Source organism: Equus quagga, chromosome 1 (assembly GCF_021613505.1).
Source record: "Equus quagga isolate Etosha38 chromosome 1, UCLA_HA_Equagga_1.0, whole genome shotgun sequence".
NCBI classification, from domain to species: domain Eukaryota; kingdom Metazoa; phylum Chordata; class Mammalia; order Perissodactyla; family Equidae; genus Equus; species Equus quagga.
Window position 1 is genome coordinate 181,922,122 of NC_060267.1, and position 14,530 is coordinate 181,936,651.

A 14,530-nucleotide genomic window follows, 5' to 3' on the forward strand; every position below is an offset into this window, starting at 1 on the left:
CGGATCCGCTGCTTGGCGACCATCTTCGCGGCGCCTCGCCCGCCCGCCCGCGCGGCCGCTGCGGCGCTGCGCTCGGCTCCCGGGCCGCGCCGCCGGGCAGGAGCTCCCGGGCGGGCGCTGGCTGCGGCCGTGGGCCTGGGCGCGGGGGGCGCGGGCCGCCGACCGACCGACGACGCCGACCGGCCGCCGAGCGAGGCCGGCGCGCGGGAGCAGAGGACGGGCCGCCGGAGTCCCGCGCCGCCGCCGGGAGCGTGGAGGGAAGAGGAAGGCGACGAACGCAACAACCGGACGATGCAGCCCGGCGCCGCGAGCTCCTTCGGGTTCGGCTGCCAACGTCAGCACCGGCCGGGCCCCGCCCCGCGGAAGGGCGGGCTCCGCCTGCCCGGAGGGAGGGAGAGCGCCCGCCCCCGCTCTGTGGAGCGTCGCCCTGGAGCTGCGCGTGCGCGGCAGGGCTCCTTCTCCGCGGCGCTCTGCAGCCGGAAGTGGATTGGCCCCGAGGCTGGTGGCCCCGGAAACGCCAATCCGCCGTCTTCGCGCCTGAGGAGACGTGTAGGGGCCGGGTTCGGCCCTCGTGAACTCTGACCCGAGCGGAAGGGTTTCTCTTTCCGGGACAAGATGGCGCCGTCCACGCCGCTGCTGACAGGTAAGTTGTGAACGGGCAGGGGACTGTTTCTTCAGAGCAGTTTCTGTTTGTGTCTCTGCCCGTGGGGGCTACCCGAGAAGCCTTGGAATCTGATGCGCCCTGTCTTGCGCGTTGCGGCAGAGGCTTAGGGCCTTCGGGTTTCTCGGTGTAGCGTGGCCATCGGAAGTGAGGCCCCCGCCTCTGGCTCCGCCGTTCCCCCTCCCTTTTGCCCATCCATCATTCTTCCCGGCCGCTTCCCGTTCTGCGAGAATGGAGGAGGCGGGGTGCGAACAGCAAGTGCTGGCTGACTTTGTTCCCCTGGGCCTGCAGTCTTGGCGTTACACGAACCCTTGTCTGGTGACAGGCCTTTCGCTCTGTAATAAGCTGCTGACCTAGTCCTCTAGAATGACCGACCACACGTTAAATACGCCTGAATTTAGGGAATGCCGAATTCTGTACTCCTTGCTTTAATGAAATGTGTAGGACTTAATGGGGAGAGTGGAGCTGTGGAGGTGTAGGTTTCAAGTGATCAAAGTGAGGTCTGAGGTGGTAGCTGTGGGCATTATAAGGTAATCTAGCAACGTTTGATGGTGAAATGGTTATGAGCATTTTAGAATTAGAACAGTAGAGGATTCCTGAGGTTTTGAAGCTGAGGCTGTGGGAGAAGATAATAGACTTCGTCTCGAGCAGTGTCAGGGAAGGCTTAATTAGGGCAATGGCTGGGAGTCTTATGTATGAGTATCAAGTAAGGAGAGGGAAGTAAGGGAGGGAAAAGAATGGAAGGCTTTGATTGTTACCAATAACTTATATAGAAGAAAAAGAAGTCAGTATGAGAAAGGTTGTCTGCTTTCGAGGACGGGGCTTATTTCCCGAGACTTGAGCCTTAACAAGCTTTTGTACCTTTTGCCACTGTACATTTTAAGATCTTTGTTATCAAGCATCATGCCCACTCATATTCAATCCGGCTGCGACAGTTCATTCATCAAACATTTATCAAATACTAAGTATATTTTGTTAGATAATATGCCAGGCAGATACTGTTTAAAAGGCATAATTACATAATTAAATGAATTTTTTCTCTAGCTTCATAAGGTAGCTCGTATGTTATTCATAATTTTGAAATACTAAATGCCTATTTGAACTCTAATTTTAAAAATTAGAACATTTTGAAGTCCGATTAATTTTCTCCCTTTTAAAAATCATGACAGTGGCTCCTCACTGCTTGCAGGGTAAATTCCATCCTGTTCAGCTTAGCAGGTGGAACCCGTTGTAGTCCTTGAACAGCTCCTGCGTTCGTTTATTTCCTTCCCACCCCATTCTAGTTTGTGTTCCATCAGTACTGAGCTGCTTATAGAGCCGTTAAACAACCTGCTTCTTCAGTCTGGAGCTATTCCTCTTGATGGCTAGTTGCTTTACATCTTTTAAAGTTCATTTCAGACATTATTGGTTTGTGAAGCCTTTTCTCGCTTCCCAGATAGCCAGTCACTCCCTAGGCTATTTTTGTACCTTATATATACTTGGCTTTTTTTCGCTTACCACATAGGATAATTACCTAGTTGTTTACAGCTTTTCTCCCCCACTAGGCTGTACTTCTTGATGGCGGGGGCAGGGTCTTGGTCATCCCCACCTTCTGGAGGAATAAATTGATGAAAGATAACCACTTCTTATAAAGTCTGAGTACACCACATTAAGCTATCTCCACATTCTTTCTATTCACTCGTTCACATTCAGTCACTTCTAATTAAAATGAATCCCTCATTAGAAAGTTGTATGTAGAAGAAATTGTTGCAGTTATTGAAACGAGTTTGTTTTGAGTCCACATTTTTGCTTTTTATTAACTTGTGATACAGTTTATCTTCTGTTATGAACCTGATTTTGTGTTTCTTCTAATAAACTTTATATGTCCATTTATTCGAATTTTCATAAGAAGTTGCTCAAACTGATTAAATTCAGTAGAGCATCTTAGTGGTTCCAAAATGCCTTGCAGCACTTTCTCATAGTACGCTTCTGTGTAGGGAGGTGTGAAATAAAATGTGTTTTAAATAGTGGTTTATTTGTATGGACAAAAGTATAATGAGTCAATATGATTTTTATGATGACTTCACTTGATAAAAATAGACCCATCTATTGTAAAGCATCATTGCAAAGAAGCATATTGCAAAGAAGATTTTCTGATTTAATGGGATGAACAGTGTCATCAGTCTTTAAAGTAGCTTTGATGTGTACTTTTGTCCGATGGAATGTGTTTTTAACTTAGTGCAAAAATCTTGATCTATTCAACTTTTTATTTTAATTTAACACTTTTGTCCAGTATTCCCAAACAACTCCCTTCTTGAGAAATGTTGAAAAGCTTTTGACTGTTTTAATTTCTTGCCATATTGTGAACAAAGCATTACCAAAAACGATGGGCTTTTTAAAAGCCTTTTATTTTGATAGAATTTAAGACTTAGAAGTTGTGAGAACAGTGAGGAGAGTTCTCGTGTACTCTTTGCCTAGCTTTCCCCGTGATAATACGTAGCTTATATACCCATAGCCCATGATCAGAACCAGGAAATTGACAATGGTGCAGTAGTATTTACTAAACTGCAGTCTTTATGTGGATTTCACCAGTTTGTCTATGTGTGTATAGCACTAAAGAAATTTTATCACATGTGTACATTCATGTAACCACCACTATCAGAACTGCTAGTAGAGGGTCCATCCAATACAGAACTGCTCCCTCACCACACAGAAGATGCTCCCCTTTCATAGTCAGACCCTCCCTCCATCTCTAACCTTTGGCAACCACTGATCTGTCCTCCATCATGATAATTTTGTCTTTTTAGGAGTGCTATGTAAACAGAATCATAGAGTGTGCAACCTTTGGATTTTTGTTTTGAAAGTTCTTTTTTAGAATGTGAACATGTGCTTGTTGAAAAGCAGTCGGTTAATTTGACTCAAGACTTTGCTTCTCCAGAAACATACTAAAACCAGAAATTGAAAACCACATGAGATTGAATGCTACTTGAGCAGGAGAGACATGGCACTTTTCACCCTGACTTTTCTGCGAAGTGTTGCCTTCTAAGATTTTGGATTAATAATCTGCATGAATGAGGATGGGTTAAGTGGAGATTTTTTCCCCCTATTCCTGTCCTAGTCCGTTCTGGCTCCTATAACAAAAGTACCGTAGACTGAGTGACTTAATAAACATTTTTATTTATTTCTCGCAGTTCTGGAGATTGGGAAATTCAAGATCAAGGCACTGGCAGATTGAGTGTCTGGTGAGCACCCACTTCCTGGTTCACAGACAGTGGTCCTCTGCCATGTCCTCATGTGGAGGAAGGGACAAGGGAGCTCTCTGGGATCTCTTTCATAAGGGCACTAATCTTACTGATGAGGGCTCTGCCTTATGACCTGATTACCTGCCAAAGGTCCCACCTCCAAATACCATCACATTAGGGATTAAGTTTCAACATAAGAGTTGGGGGGCAAGTACATGTGCAGTTTATAGCAACTCCTTTGAAGTCTTCCACCTCAAAGGTATGACATAGAAATTTTAGAAAAGGAAGACCCTGTGCTAGTTGCCCTGAGTACACTGAGAGTTCCCACTGCTGTGGCCAGAAGGCTCCCTTCATGGGTTCTGAGGTACAGCTCCATTGTAGTATAATGTACAAACTCTTTGAAATTTTCCCAAGTAAACACTGTGGTTGGTGATGACAGCAAAATCAATCAATGTGGAGGACCAGGGTTACTAGCTACAAGTGTCATGAGAACACAGGAAGCTGAGTTGAGCTGGGAAAGTTTTTGCTTTTTCTTTTTTGCCAGTCACTTCAGGCATATGTTCTTGGGGGCAGCAACGGCAAGAGTGTGGTTTGATTGCATCACATTTTCTAATTACAGCTGCACCTTCATGGGACTAGGCTAACAATGTGCTGTTTTGTTTTCCTAGGCCTGTGTGTGAATTCTGAAAGAGAGCTCTTCGTGTGTTAAATTGCCACTGCAGTTTGTGGGAGGGACCTCATTAGGCTGATAAAATTTCATGTGATCTAGGAATAAAGTGTAATCTGCTAACTAAACTCCCTAGTTTGGGAAACTCATTTTTGATTAATCCCTCAAATAAATGTTTGTTAAAACCTTGATTACAGTGTTAAGAAAAGAATGGTCTCTTCTAATCATAGTGCATCAGACATGATATTGCAGCAGATGATTGATGTGATGAGAGACAGCACTGCTTTGTCTGTGTAGTAAGAGAATTGTGATGTACACTTGCTCTTAGCCAAAAGGACAAGAAGTGATTGAGAATTTTGATGCTAAAGAATTAAACTTAAACTTTATAGGGGCCGGCCCCGTGGCTGAGTGGTTAAGTTCTCACGCTCTGCTGTGGCGGCCCAGGGTTTCGCTGGTTTGGATCCTGGACGTGGACATGGCACCGCTCATCAGGCCACATTAAGGCGGCGTCCCACATGCCACAACTAGAAGGACCCACAACTAAAATATACAACTGTGTACCGGGGGGATTTGGGGAGAAAAAGCAGAAAGGAAAAAAAAAGATTGGCAACAGGTTTTAGCTCAGGTGCCAATCTTTAAAAAAAAGAATTAAACTTCATAGTTTTTAAATCTTCTAGGAAAACATTTTTTAGCACAAAATGATTTCTAAATGTCATTAGAGATTTTTAGAATAGATATGTTCGGTGTTTCATTCAAGAAGTGGCAAGACTGAGCTCCTTTGAAATCATTATGTTGAGCGCAGTGATGGATTCATTTCTTTAAATCCCTAGTGCCTAGCACATGGAGCTATGCAGGAGCCAGATCATATAGAGCCTTGTAGGCTGTGGTGTAAGGAGTTTAGATTTTGATATATGCAGAACACCTTGCTTGGCTCCAGAATATTCAAGGGCAAACTACCCACAGCAGTTTAGCAGCGCTGTCTAGTGCTCTGTTTCTGGTGAGACGTATCCAGTTGTGTACTTGTGGATGTCTAACAAACTCATCATTCACTTGTGTATTTATTTATTTTCCATTCTTCCACTAGAAAGGAAGCTCTATGAGGACATAGATTTTTATCTTGTTCATCAGTGGTTCTTTAGTTTCATTCTAACTTTACATGTTTTGTTTTTGTTTTTTGTTTTTGTTTTTGTTTTTTGCTGAGGACGATTAGCCGTGCGCTAGCATCTGTAGCCAGTCTTCCTCTTTTGCTTGAGGAAGATTAGCTCTGAGCTAACATCTGTGCCAATCTTCCTCCACTTTTTTGTTTTTTAAAGATTGGCACCTGAGCTAACATCTGTTGCCAGTCTTTTTTTTTTTTTTCTTTCTCCTCAAAGCGCCCCAGTACACAGTTGTATATTCTAGTTCTGGGTCCTTCTAGTTGTGGCATGTGGGACGCCACCTCAGCGTGGCCTGATGAGCGGTGCCATGTCCGCGCCCAGGATCCAAACCATGGAAACCCTGGGCCACCAAAGTGGAGCATGTGAACTTAACCACTCAGCCACGGGGCTGGTGCCCACTTTTTTTATATGTGGGTTGCTGCTGAGCGTGGCTGATAAGTGGTATAGGTCGGCGCCTGGGATCTGAACCCGTGAACCTGGTCCACCAAAGCGGAGCATATCAAACTTAACCAGTAGGCCACGGGGCTGGCTCCTTCATTCTAACTTTAAATTATTTACTTTAGGACTGAGAATTATACTATTTTCAATATCTGAAAAGTGAGCTAGTTAATTCTGAGGTAGAAAATCAGTGTTCTGGGAACTGTGCCTTGAGAAGGGAAAGGAAATAGGCATCAGAGTTGGAGCCAAGAGTGGCCTCTATCTACCAACTTTGTTGCTTTCCCAGTAACCATGAGAAGAGTGGGAGATTTGTGATTAGCTGGCAGAAAAGGAAGCAGATGGAATTGTAGCCATGGACCTCAGTAGAACTTTTTCTTCTCTTCAGCTCTTGTACTGCTAGCACGAATTCCAGCTGATAAAGTGGTAACTCCTCACCAAGTCCTGTCAGTTTTATCTTCTAGATTTTGAACATTCGTTCTCCACTTTCCATTTGCACTGCCCCGGCCTAGTCCACGTTTCCATAATCTCTCCTGTGGGACTACTGCAGAGCCATGTTGAATAGTCTCTTCACGTCCACTCTTACCTCCTTTCAGTTCATTCTCTACTCTGTAACAGATTGACCTTTTCTTTTTTTTTTTTTTTTTAAGATTTCTATTTTTTTCCTTTTTCTCCCCAAAGCTCCCTGGTACATAGTTGTGTATTTTTAGTTGTGGGTCCTTCTAGTTGTGGCATGTGGGATGCCACCTCAGCATGGCCTGATGAGCAGTCCCATGTCCGCCTGCACCCAGGATTTGAACTGGCAAAACCCTGGGCCACCGCAGCGGAGTGTGAGAACTTAACCACTCAGCCACGGGACTGGCCCCCAGATTGACCTTTTCAAAATGCAAATCTGGCTTTAAAAATCTGCCTAAAACCCTTTTGAAGTTTCTTAGGCTGTAGACCAACATTGCCTAACTTACACCACAAGATCCTGCTGAGCCTGAGCCCTGCTTTCTTGTCCAGCTCCAGATCCTTCCAGCCACCCAGCCTTTCCATTCTGCTGATGCTCCGTCGTCTCTCTTGTCGTGGAGTTACGCACTTGCTGCTTCTCTCTTTGCTTGTTAACTGCTGTTCCTCCTTCACATCTCAGCACACTAATCACTTACTCAAGGATGCTTTCCCTAACCTTCCATTTTTAGATTAAAGCTTCCTGTTATTCACTCTGTTAGCCTCATATATCTTTCTTTTGTAGCACTAAACACAGTTCTAGAATTCCATATATTTGACTTATTATTTATTAATGAGATCAGGGACAAGGCTGATTTTCCTTCCTCTTGTATCTTCAGTACTCAACATAGGATCTGGGAAGTAGGTTTTTGCCCAATAAGCATTTGTTGAATGAGTGATCAATTTATTTGGTTCAGCTTTAGATGCTTCTAATTGAGTCATTTAAAAAACTATAATCTAGTTCTATAGGTGATTTTGCTTATTTAATCTTTAACTTAGTTCCCGCATAATTTTTTAGGCTATTACTCTCATTGGGGGCTTAGTAAATGAATGTTTCTTTCTCATCCCACTTGGTCTCTTCCTTTGGGAAATTGTAAATATCTTAGTAATGCCTTACATGTTTTAAGAACTTTGAGTATGCGCTGTATTTCCCTTTATTGTCTTCTGTGAAGCACACAGCCACCCCGTGTTCTAAGATTTCCGTTTTTACACTGAGGGCTCAGAGTCGGAGGTGGTGATGTATCCAGGCTTCCACAGCCAGACGCGAGCAGAAGGCTGCCTTTGAGTTCATGTCCCGCTGCCACAGCACACCTGCTTTTCACTGGTGACAGTTAAAGTTAGGAGTTCTTATTTATAAAAGTTACTTGAGAGAGTAAGCTAATACAAAGAAGATTGAACTTTGACTCAGCTTCTAATTGTTTCTAACATCCATACATTTTGAAAATGATCTTAGAAAAAAATGTGAAAACTTAGTACTAAGATGACTTTTTTCCATTTGAATAAAGAAACATAGTATGAATGTTGTATCTCAATGCACATGCATAGATTTCCTGTAAAAGATAAAAGTGGATTGATTGGAGTAGTCTCCTTAGAGACTAAATGAGTATGATTTATAGGAAGAGAAATAAGAGGGATCTCACCTGCCTTAGACGGTTAGGACTGCTATAACAAAGTACTGCAGACTGGGTAGCTTATAAAGTGCAGAAATTTATTTCCTGCAGTTCTAGAGGCTGCAAGTCTGAGATTAGAGTGCCAGCACGGTCAGGTTCTGGGGAGGGCCCTCTTGCAGTTGTGGACTGCCGACTTACTGTATCCTTACATGGCAGAGAGAGAGCTGGCGAGCTCTCTGGGACTCTTCTTATAAGGACACTAATCCCCTTCCTGGGGCCTCCACCCTCAGGACCTAGTTACTTCTCAAAGGCCCCACCTCCAAATACCATCACAATAGGATTAGGGTTTCGACTTGAGGATTTTGGAGAGACAAACATTCAGTCTTTGCATTACCTATTTATTTCTCAGCAGTTACATGATTTCATGCAATAAGTAAGAAAAATGTGCCCATTTAATGCTAACATTCTATAGTTCTATGAAATGTTTAATAATTTCATTAATATTTTGACTGAAGGCTTCTTGTTTTTTAAAACATTTGTGATAACTGAGTATTGTTAACAAAGCCATGGTGGTTCTTTCCATTTTATTTCTTTAGTCCGAGGATCAGAAGGACTGTACATGGTGAACGGACCACCACATTTTACAGAAAGCACAGTGTTGCCAAGGTATGGTTTATTTTGTTGGGTGGTGTTATAGGGAACTATACAATACATTCTAAATTGTTTTTGTGGTTTTATTCTGAATAAGAAAGAAAAAAGACAGATAAGCTAGTTTCTTTGGGTGTATTGTATAATATTAACAGAAGACGGAAAGAATGCATGTTCTCTATCAAGAAAAATGATCTTTAGATTTGAAAATACATGCAGTTGGCCCTTCGTTTCTGCAGGTTCCACATCCTTAGATTCGACCAACCACGGTTTGAAAGGCCTACGATGGTTGCGTTTGTACTGAACATGTACAGACTTTTTTTCTTGTCATTATTCCCTAAACAATACAGCGTAACAACTATTTATATAGCATTTACATTGTTTTAGGTATTATAAGTAATCTAGGGATGACTTAAAGGATATGGGAAGATGTACGTAGGTTATATGCAAATACTACGCCATTTTATATAAGAGACTTGAGCATCGGCAGATTTTGATATCCCCAGTGGGGAGTCCTGGCACCAATCTCCCGCAGATACTGAGGGACGACTGTAATAGCTTCAGAAGGTTTAAAAGAGAAAGTGTAGACCATAGTGTAATTGAGGTCAAGCCTTTAGCTCAGAATTTTATCTTAGAGAATGAGGAAATCTTCCAGACTGATCACCAAACCACTGCCTATAATCGTCATGAAATCAGAGAATGAGACAGATATAAGAAAGGAAGGAAATACTAAAATGTATATATAATATATAGCTAGATAGATATAGATATATTTTTCCCAAAAAGAAACAATGAAAGGGTAAGCCAAAAACTAATAAAAGTGATTATCTGTAGTGGGAGAGAGAGTTGCAGGATGCAGGGGGCATGTCTGTGAATGAATTTTGGTATATATAGTTTTGACTTTGGATCATGTAGTGGTTTTAAATTAAAAAAGTTAAAATGGAAAACAGAAACAAGTGAACCTAGCTTTATAATAAGTTGGTGGTATAACCTTATGATGACCTGCAAAATTCTTAAATGCATTCAATAGTTTTGTTGTTAACTGAAAGTTGATACTGTCATTTTAAATCTGTTGTAGGATAAAACAAATAGTTACAGTAATGTCATTAGGAAACAAGATTTTCTGTGTAAGAGTAAAGGGATGGACTTGCATATATCAATATGAACTCATGATTTCTTTTCATAAAATCGTTTGTATTTTCTGGTTCTGTCCATTGAGAAGGTCTAGAAGCAGCAATGACCTAGTAGCAGTGAATCCCGCTGCCTCACAGATTGTGATCTTCTCAACACCGTTCTTCTCCAAAAGGAGCCAGTTCCTTGGGGAAGTGGCCGACTCCAGGTCTGAGACATAAAATGTAGGAGCTGAGCTAGAGACGTCTAAGCCAGAAAACAAGGGAGCTATAAAAGACGGCTGGGGCTCTGTTCAAGGGTCACGGGAGTCAGTTTGAAGGGGTCACACGAACCTAAGAGGGATAGTTTGAGCATTAAGAAGAACTGTGACTAAGAGGATTAAGACATGTCAAGTATATATAATCACTCCCCCAAATCCCCTCCCTCCAGATCTTACTGGTCAGCACTGGAGGTTGATGGGGTCCTTGCTGAGCACCTTGAAAACTGATAAAGAGAAGGAATCAAGCATTTATCTCGCCTTTCCCGTACAGACTGTTTTTCAGAGTAACCAGATTGTTGATGAGGAATACTTCTTTATGAAGAATTCCAGTTAATAAATGCATAAAGAATGATGGGATTAGATAATCAGCATTTTGTAATCCTAAAGAAATCACATATCAGTGGTTCGCAAACTTTAGCATGCATCTGAATCATTCCTCCCCAGATTTTCCGATTCATGAGATCTGGGGTGGGGCCCAAGAATTGGAATTCGGAACAAGTTCCCGGGTAATGCTGATACTGCAAGTCTGGAAACCCCACTTTGAGAACCGCTAATGTCAAAAGATGCTGAAACTATTAAATGAACTGTTGATGAGGAACTTGATAATCAGGTTGGCATCACCTGAATCTGTTGACCAACTTTTATTAGACCTTGTCCTCTAGAACCTTGTTAGAGGAAATGTGGGCCCAAGACCAGCCATATTGGCATCACCTTGAACCAGTGCAGAAATGTAACATCTAGGCCCTACCCAGCTTACTGAATCAGAATCTTTATTTTAACCAGATTCTCAGGTGATTTGTATGCATGCTAGTATTTGAAAAGCACTGCTCTAGAAAACAAGAGTCTGTGTTAAAGCTTTTTGCTGCATTGCATTGGAGTGTGGGATCCCAAGGCAGCAGAAATGAGAGGAAAAGGGAAAGAGGCAAGGAAGAAGTGAAAGCAAATATAACATGGGGTGCCCTGAACTGGGCACAGATTTGCACAACACAGCCAGGTTGCTTTGTCATGCAGTGTGTCTCCAGAGGGGCTCTGGGGAGCCGCCGTGCCTCAGAACAGTCTGTTGTGGAGAGGGACGGTAAGAAATGTGCATGCAGCCGGAGCCTCTCTTGGTCTGTCTGGGTTGAATCTGAGTGCTGAGCTCCTCTTCCTGCTACTGCAGCAGGCATAAGGGAAGCTGTGCTGGAAGGTGGCCCTCACTCCTGGCGAATCTTGAGACAACCAGTGGTGTTAGGAGGTGAGGTGGCCAGGTGTCTGCATTGAATAGCTGTCCCCTGGCAGCAGGAAGGGTTAGATGAAGCTGAGGAGGCACATAATGAGTGCAGTACAATGGCAGCATCACTAAGAGTAGAACTGGAAGACATTACATGTCTCCTGGGGAAGTGCAGTAGGAACTACATGGTACTAACCTTCTGTGAAGGTTAAGAAAACTTGATTCTAATCAAGCTTTTAGATGAATGGTTCTCAAATTTGGAGGCATATTAGAATGACCTGGGCCTCTTTTAAAAACCGAGATATCCAAGTACTAGGTATTAAATGATAGTAAGGAGTTGGTAATTTTGCAAGATGAAGTGGCATAGTAGTGATTGTGTTTTTCAAAAACGTCCTCATCAGTCTGAGATGCATACTGAAGTATAGAGTAAAATGATATGACATCTGGTTTTGCTTTAAAATATTCTGGCATTAAATATGAAAGTAGAGAGTAAACAAAATGGGCCATGAGTTAATAGTTATTTAAACTTGGTGATAGGTGCATGGGTGGGTTATCATACTTTTTCTCTATTTTTGTCTATATTTGAAGTTTTTTATTTGAAAGATCGTACTAGAAGGAAATAGACAAAATTTCCCAGTTGCCAAGATTAAGAAAAGAATTGAATTCTGGATAGTCTGTTAAGCTTGCCTTCAGTCTTAAACATAATGCTTAGAATGACATATTAAAAGGACACTTTATAATCATTGAGATAAATGGGGTGATTATTAGAGTCAAAATGAGCTTGCTGAGAACAAATTGTTTCAAGCTTATCTCATTTCCTTTCTGAGTACAATTTCCAGACTTCAAGAAAGAACTGTAGACATGATTTTAGCAAAGTATCTGAAAAATGAGAAAGTCTTTTGGTTGGATGATGGTAATGACAGTTGTCTGTTGGTTAAGAGCTGTGAAGTCAGCTGATTAATGAGTTGATTTTAGTTTGAGGGAAGGACTGTTAAGGATCTTGTTCAGAGCTCATTCAACATTCTTAGAGTTGATTCAGATGATAGTTTAGGATGATATTTTATAGTTTATCCATTACATAAATCTGTACAGAATGACTAATATTTTAAAAGAGAAAATCAAACTGTAAATAGATCTCAGTAGGCTAGAATAATAGGCCAAACCTGGGTGGAATTTTATATGATAATTGTAAATTATCTGCCTTAAGGTTCAGAAATGAGTTGACAAGTATAGGATGGAGGACATCTTGATCATAGCTGTTTATGTGAGAGAGAGAAAAAAATGTTTCAGTAACTACAAACTGAGTATAAGCTTCTATTGTTGTGTGATTACAGAAACACAAATGTCATCTGCAGATAAATTAACGCAAAGATAGTATCCAGTTTAAGGGGGATGCACTGGTCAGCTCTCAGTGCACTATTTAATAGTTCAAATATTTATTGTCCACAAAGTTCTCATCTGTTGTGACCACATGTATGGATATCTGTGTGTACACACATCCACGCTTCTCTTTGCGTCTTCATTATCACTGGGAGAGGGACTCATAGTAGCCATCTCCAGTTGAGAGATACAGTACTTAGAGTTTTGATCATTTGATAGCGTATTGCCAGGAAGTCCAGTTTCCACAGGTCTGTTTTTGTACAGAATCCTGCATCTGCATTTATTTGGTGTGAAGATCCTCTTGTTGTTATGCTTTCTGTCTCTACTCATGAGAAATTGGTAGAAGGTCTTTATCCTTCAAATCCAGGGGCACTTGTTGGCCACTCGAGGATATTCTATCCATCATTGTTTTGTTACTCAGGTGGTCTGGGACATTCTTCACAAAGTCTCTATGTTGAAATCCTTCGGCCCTCTCAAGATCAGGGCTGACAGCTGGTAACTTGCACATTTCCTTAAATTTTGGGATTTTCACACCAACTGGTTATTCACCCAAAAGGGCTCTCTTTCTTTCTTTCTTTCTTTTTTAAAAGATTGGCACCTGAGCTAACATCTGTTGCCAACCTTCTTTTTTTTTTTCCTGCTTTTTCTCCCCAAATCCCCCCAGCACATAGTTGTATATTTTAATTGTGGGTCCTTGTAGTTGTGGCATGTGGGACGGTGCCTCAGTATGGCCTGGAGAGCAATGCCATGTCTGTGCCCAGGATTGGAACATGTGAAACCCTGGGCTGCCGAAGCAGAGCGCGGGAACTTAACCGCTCAGCCATGGGGCCAGCCCCTCTTTCTTTCTTAAGATTGATCTGTTGGTATGAAATCAGTTTCTAGCTTACTTTACAGTGGTTGTTGGCACTGCAGTTTAAGAGAGAAAGTATTTTGGTAGACTAAAGCATTTTGGAATTAATTTCCGAAATTTATGTAAGTTCTTGGTCATTAAATTAGTAGTAAGATTGTGGATTTTTAATAAGAGTTTTTGAAAAGTATTAATGCTTATTAATGTAAACTTTTTTTCTTGTCATTTTCAGGGAATCTGGGAAAAATTGCAAAGTCTATACCTTTAGTAAGGATGGGACCTTGTTTGCCTGGGGCGACGGAGAAAAGTTAGTGTTCATTTATATAAAATTTTGTGTGTCTCATGAATCTAAAGCATAACTTCATTATTTGAGTAATATGTGTTTGGGTGTCATTAATAAACTCTGTCTTTTAATGTCGTGATGCAGATAGATATAATCTCCAACAAAACATCCATGGAACACTTCAAGGTTGTTCATTTCTTTTTATGTGTAATGACTTATCTAGTTACTTAAGAGTTTAAAAATAACATATGAAAAAGGACAATTTAATGCTGAAGAAGCTGAGAGGTGGTTTTCAATAGTGCTCTAAATGCCTGGTTAGGGTTTCTTAAATTCTGTGTTAACACTTAGAGAATAATTCTCTTTGCTTGTTTACCTTCGATTTAGATACATTGTAGCCTTGCAGTTAAATTAGTAACAACTGCCTGCAGTTATTACTATTAGTTTTATTGTATATAAAGTATATCATCTTAGTATAAGTTATTCAGAAGTATGTTTAGTATCCTCTATATTACATAAAATAATCAGATTACAA

At 41.6% G+C, this 14,530-nt stretch overlaps 1 protein-coding gene across 2 annotated transcripts in view; it reads left to right on the forward strand.

Annotated features, from left to right (window-relative positions):
• Window positions 1-528: 528 nt before the first annotated feature.
• The window catches only part of EIF2A (eukaryotic translation initiation factor 2A), a 35,542-nt gene continuing 21,540 nt past the window's right edge, over window positions 529-14,530 (forward strand). The window contains exons 1-3 of one of the 2 annotated variants that reach the window (XM_046671719.1): window positions 529-643; window positions 8,837-8,906; window positions 13,948-14,022. In XM_046671719.1, coding sequence (XP_046527675.1) covers window positions 616-643; window positions 8,837-8,906; window positions 13,948-14,022 — 173 coding nt within the window. In that variant the 5' untranslated portion in view covers window positions 529-615. The remainder of the gene's footprint in view (window positions 644-8,836; window positions 8,907-13,947; window positions 14,023-14,530) is intronic. The other variant, XM_046671728.1, reaches the window with a different exon arrangement.